General features: G+C 41.4%; 1 protein-coding gene across 7 annotated transcripts in view; it reads right to left on the bottom strand.

Annotated features, from left to right (window-relative positions):
* Positions 1-22,119, bottom strand: part of epha3 (eph receptor A3) — a 92,762-nt gene that overhangs the window by 62,924 nt on the left and 7,719 nt on the right. For 6 of the 7 annotated variants that reach the window (XM_029458458.1, XM_029458454.1, XM_029458453.1 and 3 more), the window contains exons 2-3: positions 21,387-21,451; positions 11,770-12,430 (exon numbers count right to left, since the gene is read on the bottom strand). In XM_029458458.1, coding sequence (XP_029314318.1) covers positions 11,770-12,430; positions 21,387-21,451 — 726 coding nt within the window. Of the gene's footprint in view, positions 1-11,769; positions 12,431-13,331; positions 13,435-21,386; positions 21,452-22,119 lie in introns of those variants that run through there. The other variant, XM_029458457.1, reaches the window with a different exon arrangement.

Consider the following 22,119-nt stretch of genomic DNA (forward strand, 5'->3'; position numbering starts at 1 on the left):
TCAGAGTGCAGGGACAGCTAAAGGCCTGATCACTGAGGCCTGACCGCTTTTAATCAGCACACACAAACTGACACACACTCATATGCATACACAACACTAGTACATATCTCACACGCAAATAACTCCCTTCCCTCTAACAGATGCACACAGTCACACACATACGCACACCAGAGGGCATGTCATTCCATCTGACTCCATTTCTAAGTCAACCGCCATGTCTGAAGGTAAAATGTCACCACTCTGCTTCCTGCAAATGGTTTGGGATGTCTAGTGTATCCAATAAATGAGTGCAGAGACCTTTTCCTTTATCTCTATCAAATGTGGGAGTAGGGAGAGTCAAGGATGCATGTAGTCTGAGTCTATGGATCATTTTACAGGGAAAGGACTTTCTGGGACATCAGGGACTCTTCAACAGGGGCATTGGCTGAGAAAGAAGTTATGTTGAGAAGGGTTTCTTCATTTCTTCGTTTCTGTTCACGTAGTTAAAGAAGTTAAAGTTCCGCATAATTCACGGGAAATATGTTTGTGTCCAGTGCCCCCAAGCCAGAAGAGATACATTGAGTTTTTACAGTTGAAGTAGGTGTCCCTATGTTATGGATCTGCCCTCCCAGTCATTTGTACCTTGTGCCTATTACTCCAGAGTTCTCTTCATGGAGCTCTGTCCCTGAGAGTGAAGCCAGCAACCATAAAAAGAAAGGTCACTCCAGCTACTTGTCTCCACAGTGTCGTTTTCCCAGGCACAAGCTCAAGCTGAGGTCATATTTGATGGTTATAACAAGAATTGACCTGTAAAGTACTTTTGTGGCTCAACACTTTCTTTACCAATTCCCAATATAGGCACTGGAACAAACGGGTGCTCACATTGTCTCTTTAACCAACAAAATCCTGGTTCCAGGTTGAGCAGTCCACCTTCTTTCCTGTAGAGAAGCATCGTATCAGCCTCAAATACATTTACATTCATGAGAACTGCAAGTCCAGATCTGTTAAATTATATAACATCTTGGCCACAGCCTGACTCCCAACACACACAAAAGTAACGTAAAGCCATATACTACTACAAGTCCAAACAGACACCGCCAGAGAATCTCCTACAGTACACTTCGGGAAGCTCAGTCAAAGTGGGCATCAAAAGAGTGCAATAGACATTTGACAACCTCGGGACCTGTGACTGGACCTGAAAAGCTTAAGTGCAGACGTTTCACACCCTTTCATTCCAATCCTTGAAAATGCAAGATTTTTAAAACTTGGTTGTGACCAGGTTTCTTTGATCCTTTGCAGCCTGCTCTGGGCCAAAAAGGGCAACACTGCTGACAACTGGCTAGTTCACCCCAGGGCTGAGCCGGAGCAGAGTGTACATGCAGTTGGCAAACTCTGGAAATTGATGTCTTGATGGATGAATGTAGACAGGATGACATTTTAATATACGAATTTTCGAGGAAGGTTTGTTTTGACAAATTTAAAAGAATGCACTGAACAAGTTAAAGCACATTTCAGGATCTCATGTGGGTGTTTGTGTGTGTGTGCGCGTGTGTGTGTGTGTGTGTGTGTGTGTGTTTCTATGTGTGAGAAGCTGTTCCTGCTGTGGTAAGCACTTTGCCTTCCTTTCCTCACCTCTGCTCACTTCTGGTTTACTAATGACCTGTATATATTGACAGACATGTCTGTCAGACATATGTCGTGCAACGTATTCTCTCTTTCCATCTCTCTAGCACACACACACACACACACACACACACACACACACACACACACACACACACACACACACACACACACACACACACACACACACACACACACAAGCCCAAACAGATTCCAGAGGAGCTCTGAAGCCTCACTTCCTGCAGACCTGATTAAGATGGAAGACACAAACCATAAAAAACACCAAGGTTACCATAGCAAGGTCAACAACAGAAAAGCAGACACAGGTATGAGGAAATAAACATACTTTAAAAAATAATAAAAAGCAGCTAAGGGTAAACCATGGTTCAGTTGAATAAGATTAGTTTTCTTCTTTTTACATTCAAAGTTTTTGAAGCTTATTGAGACCTACGAAATACAAATATATACATTGATATTTTGTATATGGTGCTATCTCTATGTCTTTGTCTTTGAACATGACTAACCAGTATTACTAACTTGTTTTTCGCCCTAGTGGGTTCTTGGCTGGTCAAAACAATATGTGGAAAAAATACAAATACTGTATTATATGTGCATGAAAAGTCACTCTACACTCCTCCTGGAACAAAGTGAATACCTCAGCATGTTACGTTTGTGGGTGACTGCTCCAATGCTAAATTATGTGTTGCATATCAATCAAAGTCCAAGCAGAGTGTTTGTTCTGTCAATGCAGAATTCTGAGTTCTTGGACAGATGAAGGAAACAGTTCTAATGTGTCAGTACATCAATGACTTCTGTCTGTATAGAATCTGGCTAAGGCCTCGCTGCAGAATTACCACAAGACTTCCATGCTGTGCCCTGACGCTCACAAGTGTAAAAACAGACATTGCTTTCCTTTGCTTGGCTGCCATTAAAGAGTGTAGTGTTTGTTGAAACGGAAAGGTTGTTATGCTGACATCTGTGATGTAGCAGCACAGCGAGATCAGGCAGCTGCTGGAAGACAGACATTTATGTGGTGACGCCTGGGTTTTTCAAACTGAAATGACACTGAGAATCCTCTCTTCACTGAACGCATCGCAGCTGTACAATGAGATGATGCTTCTGACAGCTACATGCACTGTCACTATACAGTGCATGCCCACAGGATGTGTTTAGATGAGTGAGACACTTGACAGCCCCAGCCCCTAGATGTGTCTGAGGTTGCAGCTCAGGGCATCTTCAGCACCAAGGACAGCAGACATCACACATGATAGATTTACAGTAATAGGCCGATTTGACTCACGAGTTATACAGAATGTCATATAAGTTTACGTTAAATATATATTGTTTTGCTTATTCGTATTACGAGTAAGAGCAGTAGTATTACTGTATGACGAGGTTATTTCACATGTTATGTCTGCGTTCTATGGCCCTCTAATTTGCTCATTTAAACTCAATCCCCTGGTGGACATCACAGCAATGCACATGATGAAAGATAGAGAGAAGTGAAGTGAAACACTGGAAGGAGTAGAAAGTGGTTATGGAAAGTGTGGAGAAAAAAAAAGGGAAAATGCAAATGAGCTGCTAATTATACTGTAGACCCGCAAAAGTCTCGTAGTTGCAAAAAAAATATAATGAAGCTGTTCGCCCTACAAATAATGTTTTTACAATCAATATTTCAAAAGCAGTTTTGTAATGGGTTATCTGTTTTTATGCAAAATAAATATAAAACTGAGAAGGATGAGCCTCAGTGATGACTTAAATCCCTAATGCATTAACAAGTGACAAAGAAAAGCTAAATCTTTATTGGCTTTTGTAAATGGCTCTGATGGTTATTTCATCTTGGGACCTGTGTGTCTTCAAGTGGTGGTGGAAACTCTGTTCATCAGCCAATTTACTGGAACATTTGAGAGCAATGCACTAAGGCAAAGGATTAGTGGAGCAAAAAATAATAAATAAAAAAGCAGACATGTCAGCCTCTGTGGATGTTGAATTGATAGCGCTAACGTCACAAATCACAAAACAGGCGCTCTGCGCCAAACAGTTTCCAGCAGGGGTCTATATCCCAGTGACAGTTCGCCTTTTTTCTCTTTTGCCTTTAACCCCCCTCCCCTCGCCCTCTCCCACCTCCCTCTCCAGCTTGCTCCCTCTCATCTATCAGGAATGATGGAACGACTCCCCTGCCCTAGTCCCCCATTTCCCTCCCCTGTTACATTACATGTGTATCCAAACATCCACTGTGTCTGTCAAACAGGACGTTTCCCGCGGTGTCCATCCCTCTGTCCTCGCCTGTCCCTCGACTGACACGCTCACACACATGTACTCAAACTCTAGTAATGTCAGAAGTCCCACAGTGATCGTCCATCAATGTCAAATGTCCAGAAGTACACGCATGAACATATCCACATATACAGATAAATGATATGTGAGTTCTTTCCTTTTTCTTAATTTTTTGCATTAGTGTACTTCGGGCACACCATGTCTCTGTGTACTGTATACACAGAAAAAAACAAATAAACACACACACACAGACACACACACACACACACACACACACACACACACACACACACACACACACACACACACACAAACAAAGACTGACCACTGTGAAGTGGTCTTGTCAACTAGCAGGGGCCTCACCAACAAATAAACACCCCATCTATTTATCCCTCCATTTCTGTTACAGGCCTGGTTTTGTGTGGGTATGTGCGTGCATGTGGGTGTATTTGTCTGTGTGTGTTAAGTTGAATTCCTGAGCCTGTGGTTACCAACAGCTTTGAAGTCCTAACAGTACCAGGGCCTTGGGGTGATGGGCTCACCCGTCACCCCCAGCCCGCACTGGAAGACCCATAAAGAGAAAAGCAAACAGGCAATAATACCCCAAATGAACAAACCTTTCCTGCATCTTTGGCTACAGCCTCCTCTAAGGCGCTGCTAGCCAGAAACACACTCAAAGAACACACACACACATACAAACGCTGCATCAGAACACTATATGCGTGCACACGGAGATACAGAAGTGGGCATTGATTTAAGAGTGACTGAGACACTGAGACAAGGCATTTGCTCATGCAGTCTTTCAATCTGCATACACAGTAATAGATATGTCCTCCTCCTCTCCGTCTCTCATGCTTGAAGGCACTCTCTCTCTCACACACGCACACACACACACACACACACACGGATGTGTATACACCATAAAGTATAGAGTGCTGCAGGGATGATATATTTTTGTAGGCCAACCCGGAAGTTAGCATCGCCCTGGTTCCTTTGACAAAAAGCCAATAAGATTTCTATTGGATTTTGGATTATTGCAGGACATTTGTGTTGTGGCAACAAAAGTTTCACAGATGCACACCACTTTTATGATTTTTGAAGTGCTAATGCTATCGGCAGGAGTAAAAAGCTAAAGTTAAATTATAAACGACCACGGTCACATGACTTCAACGTCACTAAGCTTTTAACTTGTAGTTTAATTTCACACGCTTAACTCGGTTTTAGGACTCATTCCTGCAGCTCTCTCTCTCTCTCTCTCTCTCTCTCTCTCTCTCTCTCTCTCTCTCTCTCTCTCTCTCTGTCTCTCTCTCTCTCTCTCTCTCTCTCTTCTCTCTCTCTCTCTCTCTCTGTCTCTCTCTCTCTCTCTCTCTCTCTCTCTCTCTCCAGTCAGATTTCCCTCCCAGCTGCTGAGTTGTGGGAGTGGGTTAGTATGATTGCTGCAGGCTCTCGACATGCTTTAATTAGCTAAAAAAAAAAAATCTTGTACATCAAGGTTATGGAAGATCTGCAAAAAGTCAAACATTACTGGAGGGACAAAACATTTGAGCAGAGATGGAAACAGTATGATATAAAAAATTAACACAAATAAATCAGCTTGAACTGAGGATGCACTTCTAAACAGTCAACATTACTGCAATGCGCACCTTGAGTGCATGGATTCCCTTTTGCCCTATATTAAGCCACATAGTTATTAAAAGTGAATAAAATGGGGTAAACAGAGAAAAATCCAATGCAACTTGAGGTGACGAGGGGAATGTCAGAGGTGTGTACTCCCAAAAAGATATTCCCATACATTTTCTGCCATCAACTTTCTCTGGAGAGAGCGCTCAGTTGCGAAAGCATATTCGCCTCTGCTAGTTGGGATGAGACACTGTGATTTCAGGAATACAAAAAAGATGGCTGTACTTTTACATCCAGCAACTGTTGTATAGTGTAGTGATAACATGATGATTCAAGACCTTTCTCACTAGAACGCTCGTTCCAAGCCTTTTCCTTTCTTCCAGCCTCTCCTTTTTCTCTCCAAAAAGGCAGAATGCCATGCAGCGCTCTGCCAAAAGGCTGCGGCAAAGAAAGCCTCCACACTAAGTTAAACTGACAAGAGAGGAGGATTCTGATGCAATGGAACACTAGTGTTAGAGCAGAGCTATGTACAGTATAACACTTCATTCACCCAAACACACGCAGGACAGCATGAAGTGATGTGATTGTCTGGATTGGCTTTGAAAATGTGTGTGGCGGAAGTATATGAGTAACACCCGCTCTCAACAACGCCTACAGAGGTGCCCCTTAACAAGGAACTGAACGCCCAACAGTAACAGTCTATTGTTATACTATTGTGCAGCTCCCATTGTGAATGTGTGCAACTTTGTTATGTGAAGGAGGCCGCTGGAAAAAGTAACAACGGCTCAGAAGACTCAGTGAACTGGATAAATAAAGACTACACACACAGAGAAACAAATATGATAATAAAAAAACATATTTGGCAAAAAAAAAAAGAAGACGTGAAAAGAGTCTGTGATGTTGCTCCATTAGAAATACTGTCAGTAGAATTTAGGAAATATGTCTGTGTGTGTGTGTGTGTGTGTGTGTGTGTGTGTGTGTGTGTGTGTGTGTGTGTGTCTGTGAACTGATATGTTCTTATGGAGAGCTGGGCAGTTATGTAACGGCCAACACAAACAAATAGAGTCCTTCCAAGGGACCAGAGGAGAGCCAATAGCTCCATGGATTCTAAGCACTCAGCCTCAACAGTCTGGCAGAAAAATAAACAAAAAAACACAGAACAAAAAATAATGTGGGTGATGAGAAGAATAAGAAGGAAAACGTAAGAGTAACCGTGTGACTTCTACAGTGCTGCTGGATCACCTCTGCTTATATGTATTACAGTAATTGGCCTAAATGGGTATTTGATCAATAAATATGTAAATACAGAAACAAAAGCCAAAACGATAGCATTGAGTTGGGTAGGACTGTCAAACACAGGGGGTCAAACTAAAAACACCGTTGACAAATTAATATTTAAAAAAATCAAAGGTTGGATTGAGCAGTTTCTTTTATAAGTTGCATTAGAAGATTTCTGATCACTAGGGGGTAGACAGGCTCAAAACTATCTCACAATGACACATCTACCAGAGACACAGCAACACTGGCATCCCTTTGGTGTATTCTATCTCACTACGTGATGACTCTAAGTTCAATATTTACTAGTATTGTAGCTCTGGGGTGGTCTGGCCACTCTTGAAAGTATGTGGGTTCCCTTTTTGCAAGCTAAATGAGATTCTTCCCCAGCCGCACTTGATCTCCACCATGTTGCGTCAACCCTAGGGACCAGCAAACCAAAACAATAAGATAAAATAGAGAAAGAAACTCAATGGCAGTTCCATCAACCCAAATGACATTACAGGGAATCATTTCAATCGCCGTAGAAGCTGAATACAGCTTTGCTTCAAGTTATATGATAAAATGGATATTGAATCATATGGGAGACCCGAGCTTGAGCATTTCATTGGTCAGGTTGATGTAGGTTTTGCGTGACAAAGCAAATGAAAGATGTCTAACGTGTCTGTTTGAAAGCCAAGTATGTGTGTGCGAGAAGGCAGCAGCTAAATCACTTAAGCGAGAGAGTGGAGAGTGATATAAAACATTCGACAGGAGATGGACGGCAGGCTTTGAACCAGCAGCCAAGATCATCAACCACAAGGGTGAACAGCGAGAGGGGAAAAGGAAAGGAAGTAAACAAGGAGAGAATGGCCTTGTCATTTGGAAATACTGAGAACTTTGCAGTCATTGAAAACAAATCATTTTAGAACATGTACCAAAAGTGCAAAATTATCCTAATCATAGTAATATGTATAGTGTCTTAAAACTTGTCAAAATCACTTTAACTTTAAGCTTTTCTCTCCTCTTCCACTTATAATAACAAATGGTAAGTAATCCATGAAAAAACAGAAACTTAAGCTTCAGTGTGCTTCAGTATATGTGCCCCTGTGTCTGTGTACTGATTGCTGTATATGTGTAATTAAAATAAGCATTATGGTACTGGCAAGTTTGAGGATTGTGTGTCTTGATAAATCCAGTAAGAATGTAAACCTGGGTCTCTCTGCAACGTACAGGAGAACAGCTGCTTGCTTTTGCAACACACACACTCACACTCACACACACACACTCACACGCACACTCAAACTCGACAGACAGACATCCGTTTGCTGTTTTAGGATCAAATTAGGGTTGCAGGAATTTCACACTATTGGTAGATAGGAGTCAGTTCACCTGCTCCAGTCTGTTCTAATGACAGATAAAAGACTGACTTAGCAAGATTAGATCTGGCCTCACATTCTCTGTGGAAAGGCTGAAGCCTGCTCACAAAACATACAGTAATCCAGACGATGACTGATGCGTCCATTCACCTCGTAAAGTCTGAAAAACGCCATATCCACTCACCGCGTTTATCCCTAACAAAAGATCCGATGACATCTGCTCTGATAAGGATGGTGAAATATCAAAATATGCTCACACCAATATAGACTGCATCCTGTGAAATATGTAAGGCAGCCACACACACAAAAACATGCACACACACTCTCATAACGACAGCTCACACACGTTGTGAGTCCCATTGTGAAAGCCAGACAGAATTCATGTGTTCTTTTGAAGGCGCCACTGAAAAAACATCCTCGCTTTCACAAACATTTCTGGCTAAACACACAAATACACAAAAAACACACACACACACACACACACATACACAGCCAAGCAAGATAATGACAGTCTAATACTGGAGTGTATTCTATTAAAGCCCTTAAACACACTTTGGAGTCTGTGTAAACAAAAGCAACTGCTCTCACACTCTCTCTCGCTTCCTCTCTCACTCACAGACACACACACTCATGGAGCAGAGACTTAGGTAAACAAAAGATGCTGCTTCGAGGCGTTTCGGTCGGAGAAAAGAAAGCATGAAATATTCAGCGAAGGTGCTCCATCCTCATCTGATTACGAACAGTCAGAGCCAACAACACCCGATACAAACACTTAACTCTGGGTCTTAAATCTACCTAACTGCTGTTGCCTGACAGCCTGATTATTTCATTACTAGATTATTCATTTGTGGTCTTTGCTGAATTTAATTTTGTTTGTTTGCTTTAGAGAAACAACTATTTAGGGTAATGTATCCAATTATAGAATATATTTTTTCATATGTATAACCGATTTAAAAATAAATTAGCAAACTTGTCTATTGACTCATGGGGTCAAAAGTGGGTTTGGGGCCCAATTTGTGTCTGTGACATGTAAATACTTAAAAAAAAACATGGTTTATACATCTGTTTCGTTCTGTTTTATCTGGCTGTAGCACTGTAATTATGTTTTTCATCTTTCTCGCTATCTGTCTGTACGGTGACCTAATCTGCATGCACTCATCCATCTGTTAACACAGAGGGCCTGGACAGCGAGCTGCGCACTTGGGGCCCCCGACGGCTGTACGCGGGGGCTGTGGGGGCCTGTTGGTGCAGCTGTCCCACTCCAGGGTAACATAAGACCTTATTAGAGTCCATTAGACCTCTCTGAAACTAATAAGAGATTGTCAAATACATCCAAACATTCACACAATTCACAGAGAGGCAGGAAGTGAAAGGAGGGTGGTACAGAGGGGGGCGGGGTCTGCCTTTTGTCTACATAATGCCCTATTCTTGTATCATACTGTTGTCCTTTCAAATTTGAGGGAAAATTTGTGGCCAACATTTTGTATGAAATGATATAACAAAATAGTTTCCTTTTCCTTTTAATTCATATCAATTTGATAAAGATTTTAGAAATGATATGTAGACATGGGACACTTTCAATTAAGAGCTCTTCTAATGACTTTTAAGGTTTTCAATAACCCTCTTCAAGGAAAAATATAAGGTTGAGAAGTTAATAGTAGCGGTTTTTGTTTTTAATTTTTGCCTACAATTTTACCTCTCCCCCAATCTCTTTAAAATGTAGTTTTTGCACATGTAAGGTTCTGGCAGCTGCGACAAAGTTTCCTTGCATCTGGAGAGTGAGACAGGCTCGTCTGCAGTCCACACACCCAGAAAAAGAGCTTCCCTTGGCCCTGACAGCAGGGACTTGACCTGGAGACTGCCTTTGATCTTTAATTAACACTGGGTATGGCTTTGGAGAGGAGAGAGTTGATGAACATGGGAGCATTTAGGGCCAACTACAATGGCAAGGACTGAAAGAGCTAAAAACAAGCTGATTTTTCTTAAAACCTCAAACACTTTTTTCTTTTTACTTTAAAGACATTGTGGAACAGCCGCAGTGCAGAGGTGGCTGCTTTCAAATAGCGTATGGCTTCTTAAGCAGGGTTAGGAGCTTGCTGGAACTGAGAAAAGAGGAGCACATCTAGCCACAACAAAGAGAAGGTGGAGATTCAGTGCACATGCAGCTTGAGCTTCTGTCTCAGCAGTTTTCTCTTTGACACGGTCAAACATAATCTACAGAAATGTAAACTGAATTATGAAGTAAGCAAGTATATACCACTATTGTTATTTTACATTGTGTACCATAGTATTTAAATATAATATGTGCTCTTATATATAAAATGTATTTAAAGCAATACTTTCTTCTGAGCCACGGGACACTATGAAAACACATTTTATGGAACTGCTGCACTGGATGAGCTACTGCACAGATGCAAAACATCTTGTTGCATTGAAACACTGATGAAGTACGACAACTGTAATTGATGATAAAAGCTGTTACGCTGGTCGCAGAAGCCACACAGGAAATGTAATTTTTAATTAAATTTGTTAAGTTATTTTGTTATCTTATGTCTGTGTGCATACATGCAACCCTTTATAAAGAAAAGGTTAAAAAAAACATACTTTTGGGAAGATTATAACCCATTACACTGTTAATTCTAATCCCATTGGGATGTTATGTGCTGAGATGAAAAGCTCATTGTGACACTTAACCTTTGAACCCACTGGTTGCTTGATCCCAGAGGGGCTATACAAGTTGCCAAGGGGCAACATGTACTTAATGTCTAAGTAGTTAAGGTGAAATAAAGTGACATGAAGTGGAAAAAGGACAGTTAAAGGACAATTACAGTCAATAAACAAGTTGTCTGGAAAACAGCTGCATCTGCTAGTAAAACCCTAAGATAATAGGTCCTTCACAGAGCGACGTGTCAAAACGTGCCAAAAAGTTCATAAGTAACTTCTATCATGGAGACATTTTGATTCTTTCTAATAACTAACTGGCAAGAACTCAAATCTGTCGCCCTCCAAAGCATGTGTGATGATGATGTTGCAGACAGTCTGAAAATGAAAGGCAACGTCAGGCAGCCAGACATATACTTTTTGGCTTTTTGAAGCACCTCCAAGGCGACAACAGACTTTGGGGTGAGATCAAGTATCTCCAGACTCCAATGTCTACCCACTCATGACTCCACCAACACCCGCAACCATCACCGCAACTATTCCATTATTCACCATCCACTCCATCCCACTCCTTTCTTCTGGGTTATCGGTCCCATCCCTGCTACTCTGGTTAAGATCTTCCCATAGCTAATGATGTGTCACACAGAAGATTACTATTGAACTACTGCATGCTGCACATTACACACATGCACACTGTCTAGCAATGCTGTGGGATTCTTGGGTTCTATTGAAGGTACAGAATGCACATACACATACAACTTAAACACATGTATAGGTTGGGCACAAATAAAAGACACAAAGGTTCTGAGCTGACAGACATGAAGTGTGAAGGTCTTCTCATTAAACACTTCAAAACTTTGCAGCGTTGGCAAACTTTGCATTGTATCTCACAGTATTTTAAACAATGACAGAATAAACGACAAAGAAAGTATGAGACAACTGAGGAATAAAATGCATGAATGAAAAGCTGTCTTACTTTGGCAGGTGTTGCTTCTCTCCTCGTACCCCGGATTACATAGACACTTCCCAATAGGCACAAGCCACTCCCCCTCTGTGCTGCAGTACATTCGCGGAGGCTCCTCCTCTTTGGAGTGATTGACACATTGGCCTTTGACCTCCACCAGAGACTGGGAGTCCATGGGGATCGTATCAGGGAAGGAGGCCAGATTCCTCACAATGTACGGGCACTTCTTGAAGTATACCCTTACTGAAACTAAAGCTACGCAGGCGCCCACGTCCTGGAACGCCAGGTAGAAGCCCTTCTTGGTCATGGGACCCACCTCACGCACCTCAGTATTCAGCTTGAGAATACGATCTCCGAGGTCCATTTGAGTGAAACTCTCATCGGCGGCAATGGTGTCAATCTTAGTAAACAGGTGTTCTCTGAAATGGCTGCCTTGGTCATCATCTGTGTCCTGGTAGAGGAGGTTGAAGGTCTCCTTGCAGGTGCCCAACACCAGCGGGATGGAGTTGCAGTCCCTCAGGGTAAACTTCAGCTCCACGTATATCTTCTGAGCCGACTGGCGAGGGATCCAATTGGTGCGAAGCCAGTTATTCTGGCTGTACTCCATCACATTGCAGACCTGGAAGGTCCTGATGGGAGTGTAGTGCTCATCCACCCCACTGATCTCCTCCCACTGAAAAAAAGATGGAGAGAAGAAGAGGTGGAAGAGAGAAACAGAAGAAGACGAGAAGGAGCAACAAACGAGAGTGAAAGAACCACATGCAAGAGAAAAAAGGGGGCGCATTTAAGGTAAAAAGACAAAGAGGGTAAGTGGAGAAAGCAGATTTATAAGGAAAGGTATTTATATTTTCATCACAGATAAAGTGATGAAAAAGATTAGGTTCAAAGATGTGAGAATATAAAAGGAAAAATAAGGGAGTCAGAGAGCAAGGGGATAGAAATAAAATAGGGTTTGAGGTCAAAAGAGAAGAAAATAGGAACAAAAACATTGGAGCATAGTTGAAGAGGAAAGGGTAGGAAAAGGGGAATTTGGAGTCAGAAAAGGAGGAAGAAAGAAGAAAGGAGGGATAGATAGCAGAGAGAAAAAAAAAAGTTATCTCCAGACTGTAAGCATTTACAAATGAATTATTTAGATTCAGATTCACTCTTGTTGAATACTAAGCATCTAATAAACACTTAAGGGTGAAAAATCACACTACCAGATCTCTTGTAAATTACTCAAATTAATTAAAAGCAAACTTGCTGCCTTAGACAAATGTTCTCGATTAGAGCACTGTGAAAATATCGTAGAGAAAAACCATGAAGTGTGATTTGTCCATCTCAGTCCTATTAAACTTGTGTGAAGCTGCTTAATTGCTTTTAAATATTAGCAAAATCTTATAGTGTTTTTTTCCACCCTTTTACTAACATGTTTTTTCTCTACAAGTGAGGACTTTCAAGCTGCAAGTCTTGGTTATTTGCATCACAATACTACTGCTACTGAAGGAAACGTGCTGAATCCACTATGAAACAAAAGAAGCTACGAAGTATAGATAGATGTGAGTGTATACCAGGAACGTTCGTGTCTATCTTACATTTTCCCTCCACTGGGAGAAAGCAATGAGAGGAGAGGAGAAAAAGAAAGCGGGGTCATTCCTTTTGAATTCGAGACAGCGGGAAGGCTCATTGATCATGCGCTTTGGCTTCGCTGTCCTGGCAAATCAACAATGAATCGGAGCGATGATGAATAGGCAAACACCTGAAACACTGGGCTCATTGTGGTTAAAATTACAGTCATTAGAACGAATGGGTCTAAATGTGTATATGGATGCTTTTTTATTTTGTTTTCATTCCCTGAAGATTCAGAATGGATGTATGGCTGAATGAGCAGTGCTTTCTTCAGAGAGAGAGAGAGAGACAGAGAAAGAGAAATGCTTTCTGGGTAAGTGGAAACTGAATTATCGCTCCTTTCACACAAGCATTAATGGAAACATAAACCCACACACACATATACATTCACATACGGCTCATGTGAAGTGTTTAAAGTCCCATAGCAGGCGGACACAGCAGGTGCTTTCAGCCTGAACACAGAAATTAATGACAAGCTAAGAAAGTCTAGGTTCTCTATTACATGTTTTTGTGTGCCTGTGTGTGTGTGTGGGGTGTGTGGATGTAAAGCATATCTATGAGTGTGTAGTGTTCAAGGGGCTCTCAGGCTGAAGGATGGCCACTTGCTTTTCATCCTACAGTAAAGTTAATGAAACACCCCTAAGAGAGAGAGAGAGAGAGAGAATAAAGAATGGAACAGTAGAGAAAGTAAAAGAGATAGAGCTGGGAAAAAAGCAATAGGAAGAGGGAGGGAGAGATAAAGTGAGAGGAAAATTGAGGGGAGAGATTCCATTGGTGTTTAGTCTCCCCTGTCATGCTTTCCTTGGCGTCACCTCATTCATCAGAGTGTAGTCCACGCTCTCTATAGGTCTAACAATAACAGGGGGAAAGTAGACACTGAGTGGGGCTAAATATAAAGAGATGAAGATAAACTTAACATTTCACCTCACTTTACTCAGGATTTTAATAGCTTGACGCAAAATATGTGTAGAAATAATGATGTGATGACGTGCAAAAAGATTTGGTGATAGACCTTGACACAACATAAAGCAGAGGGAACACAAAAGCTGCCACTATGATTGGTGATTGTGTTGACATCATGTTTGATAAGACAATGCACTTACATGAACATAATGAAAAGAAAACATCCTAATCTGCTTCAGCTTTATATTTATACTTTCAGTCATAGTTAAACAATGTTGTGCTGCTAGGACTGAGAGCAGCACAACCAGGAATCTAAAGGTTTTATGATTATGATGCGTCATTGTTGTTGGTTAATAATGTGTCATACCTACACACCATAAATATGTAAATACCTAAAAGTAGCTAAAAGTACTCAATACAGTCATTTCTATATTTGCACCAAACCGCAATCTTTTAACCTTTACCAAAGTGTTTGCGAACCTAACTAAATGTAAAACTCAAAATGCAAACCCTGGTCCTACAAACTCAAACAGGCCAAACTGTCAGCTCCTAATAAACCTTTACAGAGGCACCATAGAGAGTATCTTCTGCTACTGTGTCATGGTGTGGTATGCCAGCTGCACTGCTGAAAGACCAGAAAGACTTGGTCTGGGTGGTAAAAATGGGAAAAAGATGATTATGGGAACTGATGGTCACAGTCTGTTTGTCCCTCTTTTCCATAGGGGAAGAGATACAGAGCCATCACAGCCCGAACAAACAGAGCTGTAGCCTCCATCACACCCCAGCCTCCCATAGCTGTGGAGGACTGAGGACTGAAATATTACCTCAAACCCTGCACCCCCCCCCCCCCCCCAACTGCTGCTAATACACCTCTAACCCCTAACTCGTTGTGCAGTCCCTTTTTATTATCTTCTTTCTTTCTTCCTATCTTGATTTTTATCTTAATCTCTTTTTGCGGCTAGTTACTCAAAGTTATCAAACGTTATTTTGTTGTATGCCTATAATGACAATAAAGTGTCTTTTGTCTGGTCCCTGTCTGGGAAATGACGTTCCCATACAACTAAACTGCATTCTCAATTACATTTTGAGGGACATTTATTTTCTCCTGGATTACAGTCGCAGTTGTAAATTAAAACAAAACAAAAATGCAACAAAACTACTGAGTTAGGGTTAGAAAGAAGATTAGGGCTTGGCTAAAAATAAGTAAGTTTATTATTTATTATTAAGTTACAGACGTAATTGATACAAGTCAACAGTTGACTTCTGGTTTCATACGGGACATGAACAAGCAAACGTAATTGACAATGTAGTTTTGTTGGATGGGAACATAATGTTTATTACACCAGGCTGCTCTGGAGCCAAAGCCCTGCACTTTGACCATAGTACTTACTTAAAAGAGAAAAAAAAACATTGTCAGCGAACATAATACAGGCAACTCTCCAAAATGTATTACTCTGAAATGTCCACCCTATCTCGTTTGGAAATGCTTGTTACATTTTATTGGGCCACATTTGATTTCCCGTTACCCTGGAAAGTAAGCTACTCAATACAAGTGGCCTGTGGGTGGAGGGCACAGTGCATGTGCATTACTGTGCCTGTATTGAGTGAGAAAGTGTGCGTGTGTTTGTGAACATGAACTATGTTTCACTTGCTGTCCTGCGTATGAACATGTTGTGTGCATCTGTCCATCTGTGTGCACGTGTGTGTATGTGCATAATACTCAGTCTTTGTAAGCAGATGTCTGGGAGAGCTGCGGGATTTATGTCTTATCCCTTTATGTACTTTCATGTCCACCAATATGATGCAAACTGGGCTAAATCTAAAGTGACTGCGAGTGATTGCTCTCCGCTTTTAAGCTGTCTTTGGCAGGGGTCTGAAGTTTGCCGAACCCCAAACACACACACACACAAGGTTCAAAATCAAACCCAGGTGTGTGTATGCGTCTGTATGTATGTATGCGTGTGTGTGTGTGTGTGTGTGTGTGTGTGTTAGGCATGCTATATCCTATTCCAGAAAAGATGACTTGACTTGAGCAAGTCTCCGCCAAAGTAAATGAGACCTCCGCTATGATGTGAGGATGCCACTCTGGAGGATAGCATCTATTACATGGAGCTATCCTCATCCCAATCCCCAAACATTACATCATGGGAATGATCAACCTTGAATCACTCCCCTGGGTTTGTTCGCTAAGGCTTGTTTTCGGTCCTTCACTTGACAAGGAGGAAGAAGGAGGAAGGAAATTAATAGAAAATGTCTCAAAATTATTATCCCGATCCAGAAAAGCATTGGAGAGGAGAGTGCTCTGTGATCTATAGACAAGATCAGAGTTCTAGCATGTTCTGGGCACATTATTGGAAATTCAGCAAAACTTGTTGGACGAGTCGGCAAAACTCCAGATTACAGTTTATGACGACTGGCCTGCAGGGAGTGATATACGAACACATGTCCTCCTATTTTTGTTCTTATATTGTTATTACCCATCAATCTCAGGGGTTCACCAATGTTTTCTAATGTTGATCTTCTCTTAGATTAGAGACAATTCTACGAGTGGTGGAGAACACTCTCACAAAGATAAGAAAAAAACATTTTGATTTCACAGTCCACAAATTGTTTGTCCAACGCAAGGAAACATACGTTTTTAAATGTATGGGCTACAGAAATACAATTAGTCCACTGATCCCAATTAGGACTATGAAAACCTATGGGGGATGATATTGGGTGCGTCCAGCTTCTGAATGCCTCCAATGTATGATCAAGTGAGATTCATCATTCAGCACATCTGGTAAGAGCAGATTTCGATAGTTAAGTTAAGCTCAAAGTTTGTTTTTCTAATCCAGAGGCAACATTTTTACCACTACTACTTCTTGCCACGAGTTACAAATCCTGCTGTGAATGTGTGGAACAGTTGTGTGTCAACCAGGATAAAAAAGGTCTAAAGTGAGCAGCCACCCCCTTGTTGCTCTCCAGGGGGGCATAACGCTCCTCTCCCTGCCCTCTAATTGACATATAACAACGCTAGGACCCTACACCAGTCCTTGTGACCTTTGACCCCGACCCCTGATGGTCACAGTTAGGGCACAATTTGGTGTGATCTCGTCCCTGGTTTCTCTGATCTGTGCTGGAGGTAGGTGAAGCAGCTAAAGGGACAGTAAAATGGAGTATGGTAACTTGATCTGCTCATGACATTACAACTACGGCAACAGGCACGTCTAAGAGTCACCGAGTCAGCACACCAGTTCACCCACTTCAAAGAAATGCAGGTCAAAGGGAGTTAATGGGCCAGTATATTAATCTGTATAGAGTAACAATGCATTTATACTAAGACTGGTTGTGTCCTCTTGTCCAAGGTTTAACAATAATGGCTTTATTTTTTAAATCGGTGTCAACGACAGACATTTAGTTAGCAAACTGATAATATTTTTTCATTTTATTCTATTTGATCTATTTTAGCGATGTAACTCTGTTAGCAAGTGACTTTGGATGGGAATAACAGCCACAAACTACAGTGTACCAATTATTTGTAGAATAATTAGAGCTAGGTTTCAAAGAAATTAATTAAATTAAATTAAATATATAATTCTTATAAAATGGAGAGGAGTTTTATCAAAACTATGTTATACCACTTAATAATATAACATAGTTGAGATTTATGGAATTACTAAATGGGGGTTTAAAATAAAAATCGGGGTCGGGGTCAGACGCAGAGTTCATATATAGTGTATTTACAACCGTCCATTATACAGCTACAGCTGGGGAGGGGTAAATATAAAAAACTAGAGGGCTCACAACAAGTGTGCAGCTCTTGGGCTCCATAGAGGTCAGTGGGGTCACAGACACGACAACTGCAGCATATCTGTCAGAGGACATTTCATCAGCCGGTCTTACTAAAGGAAACCTGAATGCACACTTCATACCTTCTCTTCTTCCTGTTTTTTTAACAGTTCCAAGCCTAGCACTACTAATCCTTGTTTATTCTTCGCTCAAGGACAAATCAGCAACAATGAAGGATACTGGAAACAATCAATTCCAAAGAACAATTGCTTCGTTGTTGTTTATTTGTGCTTTTTAGTTATGCTAAGGTCTAATATTGTTGTATCGTTTTTGGGAATATCCACATATTTCGGGTGTATTTGATATTATTTGTAATATGTTATACTGCTGTAATGTGAGTCAGAGGGGTTTGCATCAGCTGGTCTCACTACAATGAAAGTAACTACTAAAACACTCGTCTATGGTCCCTTGCCCTCACTACTAATCCTCGTTTATGGATGGGCTTTTCTCTGTACTTTCTCTCTGTCTGGGGGGTAGGGGGTTCGTGTTATGCTGGTCAGGCTGATTTCGCAGATGGGGTGGCAACAGTGCATGGGGGGCTTTAAGAGCCCTTGGGTGACTAAAGAAGTTGAAACAGCAATCTGTACTCTGACAGCAAAAAAATAAAAAATAGAAAAGCTGGCTGACTGAAGTGGTGGACCTAGTCAACAATATAAAAAGCCATGCTATGATACTGTGCATGGTCCCCCCCCCCCCCCCACCCTCTGCTTACAGACCGGACATTTGGAATGTGAGATGTGAATATCTGTGATAAATATTCCTCATTATTCCAGAAAGTATATGCAGAGTTCACACACTGTGACTGCTGGCTTGTTTCTATAGATGTCAAGCATTTCTTTAAGGATTTAAGTTGAAATTTACTGAACATTGTAAATAATGACTAGCTGAGCAAAAACAGCAATGCAGTTGTATCCACCCTGTTGGTTCCTGTGAAAAATTGACCCACTTTGTATTTGCCCATTAATTCTATTTTGCATGCACAGCCAGTGTCTGGGGTGTTGGTTTGTTGCTGAAGAATGCTCTCAAAGAACGCAAGAATGTAATCTTTAACACTCTTTAGTCTTGTGAAGGACTAAGCCCCCTGGACACTGCTCAGCAATCAGCCTGCCTCCCAGACAGATAACAGTATATCTGGATCACACGCACTCCACACACAGACACACACACACACACACACACACACTTGTCAGTCTGCCGGTGGCTCCGGAGTGAACATCCTGGGGAGGCTAAGCTCTTAATTTGTTCTGACCGGAGCACGTTGTGTCTCGGTAGGCCAATAGCCGCGGCCTCTCCATCAATGTGAATGAGTGTTTTGTGTGTTTGTGTGTGTGTGTGTGTGTGTGCGCGCATGTGTTTGAGGGCTCAGTGCCACTGCCACATTATGAGAAATCATTTGTGAGCAGCAGTCTCCCAGGGCAGGCTGCTTATCGGAGCGCAGTCAGTGGATGACGTGAGTAATTACAGATGATTCACCTTGAGGACTTGATCATCAGCAATATCTCTCTCTCTCTGTCTCTGTCTCATCCTTTGCTGTCCTTCCCTCTCTCCTGTTCTCCTCTCTCTCTCTCTCTCTCTTTTTGACCCTCTCCCATCCCCTCTCTTTTTCTCTGGAGTCCTTCTCATTTCAGAATGACATTGGCTTCTATTCCTGCCGCATTTTTATGAACTGTATAACCACAATGCTTTTCTTTTGAACTCGTTCAAAGCAAATAACTTGAAATAAAGCAGAGCTCGATGCGAACACTGCAAAACCTCCGTCACACATTCCAATGTCCAGTGCTGGATCAAGTCCCTGATATTGGTATATGCATTTTCCTACACGTGAATAACTTCTATCAACACAACATCAATCTCTCCCTTGAAACGGTCACGCAATTGTTTTGTAGCCTGCAATTGTCTTTGGACTAAATGCATTTTTAAACAGCCTGCTGCAATTTTTTCCTTTTGGGTCATTTTTTCATTGTGGTTCAACCTCATGAAGAAACTGAGCGTTTTGAAGGTACCATCACTGTATATGGCCGAGGGAAACAAGGTTTGGCAGCTCCACGGAACAAATGACTGGATTACCTTAAGCCACTGCCAAGAAGTAATTCTAACACTTAATAAAGAAAAAACGAGGACGTGTGTGTGTGTGTGTGTGTGTGTGTGTGTGTGTGTGTATGTGTGTGTGTGTGTGTGTGTGTGTGTGTATGTGTATGTGTGTATGTGTATATGTGGGTGTCTGTGTGTGTCTGTGTATGTGTGTGTGTGTGTGTGTGTGTGTGTGTGTGTGTGTGTGTGTGTGTGTGTGTGTGTGTATGTGTATGTGTATGTATGTGTGTATGTGGGTGTCTGTGTGTGTCTGTGTCAGTGGGCCAGCCCTAAGGCACAGTAGTCTAACTAGCTAGACAAATAAACACTGAGGAGAGCCCACTGGAGGGGTAGCAGAGAGAGGCTGATAAATGAGACTGCAAAGATTTCTTTTTTTTTTCAAAAGTATGGAACTATGTTGCCGCAACATTGCTGGTTGTTTTTTATGAAAGCTTTACAATTCACTCATCTAATAATATGGTTTTGTTGTAGTAGAATAAGATTATAGGATTATACGTGGACTTTTTGCAATTACCCAGTGGGTCATACATAAGTAATACAACAGAGGCCAAATCCAGAAGTGCAAACTTTTAGTTAGGAATGTCCTAATTTGCTTTTGTTTAATTTATTAACGCATGACACTCACAAACTTGAAAAATGTGTGTTAAAATAACTGTATTAAAGCATGTGTGACAGACAGAATGAGGTGGTGTGTTTTTGTCGAACAAATGGATTAGAGAAATCCCAGCGATGGTAATACAATGTTTACATGCAACAGCAGTAAAACTCTATCTCTGTTGTTGATGTAACATTTACTAAAGAGGCTTATCGACATTCTTGTGTGGATGCTTTAATGTCTACAATTTAAAATCCTGTAATGCCTTAATCTTTCTTTAAACACACACACAGTCAAATACACAAACACAGAGTACATTTTCCCTTAAGCATCTTGACCATATGGCGAGCTCCGAATGCTTAACCTTTAACCTGAGAGATGGAGAATGGACCAAAAACGTTTTTTTCTTTTAAAGTGGGTTAATCTGCACTTGGCTCATTGGGTCAACATAACATAATAAGAACCACAGGAGTTTGAAGATCCGGATTTCATGTGGTGTGAGGTTCAATCCAACATCCAGTTCAGGTTGGTGGATATGCCCCCCAAAATTAAAGCATATACAGACATTATGTGGGTAAATGTATAGAGAGAGGATACTCACCCCATGCGATGGGTAGGAAATCCATCCTAACTCCCCTTGGCTTGCTTTAGAGTCTAACAGGTTGACTGTGGTGAGGAAGAGGAAGAGAAAACAAAAAGAACATATGAATGTCTAGTCCTTGTTAGCCCCAATTAGTCTTCATCCAATCCCACAGGAGGGATTACCAACCTCCAGCACTGATCATGACATTATTTACTCAGCTGTCACACACACACACACACACACACACACACACACACACACACACACACACACACACGCTACACAAATCCAATGGTAACCAACATCAAAGCAGAAGTTGGCCGAGGCAAACTGATCACAACACAGATCTCCTGAAGTTTTTTGAACTAAAGTAGAGCCAACATATCAAAGAACCACAGCAAGAAGTGTTTATTTTCCAAGTGTCACATTTTTGACCCATGTAATCCCCGTACTACTCAGCCGCACACACACCCATGGTAATTCAACTGTCACCAGGTAAAGAAAAACTGCATGAAATTAAGATGCGGTTTGCAGTTTAAAAGGTGATCCAAAATGCAATTGGCCGCACTGAAACCCAAATATAACTCCATTTATAATGAAGGTTAATACAATTGTATGTATTTCCACCACACATATGTTATTCATATCAAAGAGAAACGGAGATACAAATTGGAAAATATCTGTCTAATTGATGCAATATGACAAATCAGACGAGGAGCCCCATTAGCATGATGATACAAGATACGCTTTG

This window comes from Cottoperca gobio, chromosome 21, assembly GCF_900634415.1.
Source record: "Cottoperca gobio chromosome 21, fCotGob3.1, whole genome shotgun sequence".
Taxonomy (NCBI): domain Eukaryota; kingdom Metazoa; phylum Chordata; class Actinopteri; order Perciformes; family Bovichtidae; genus Cottoperca; species Cottoperca gobio.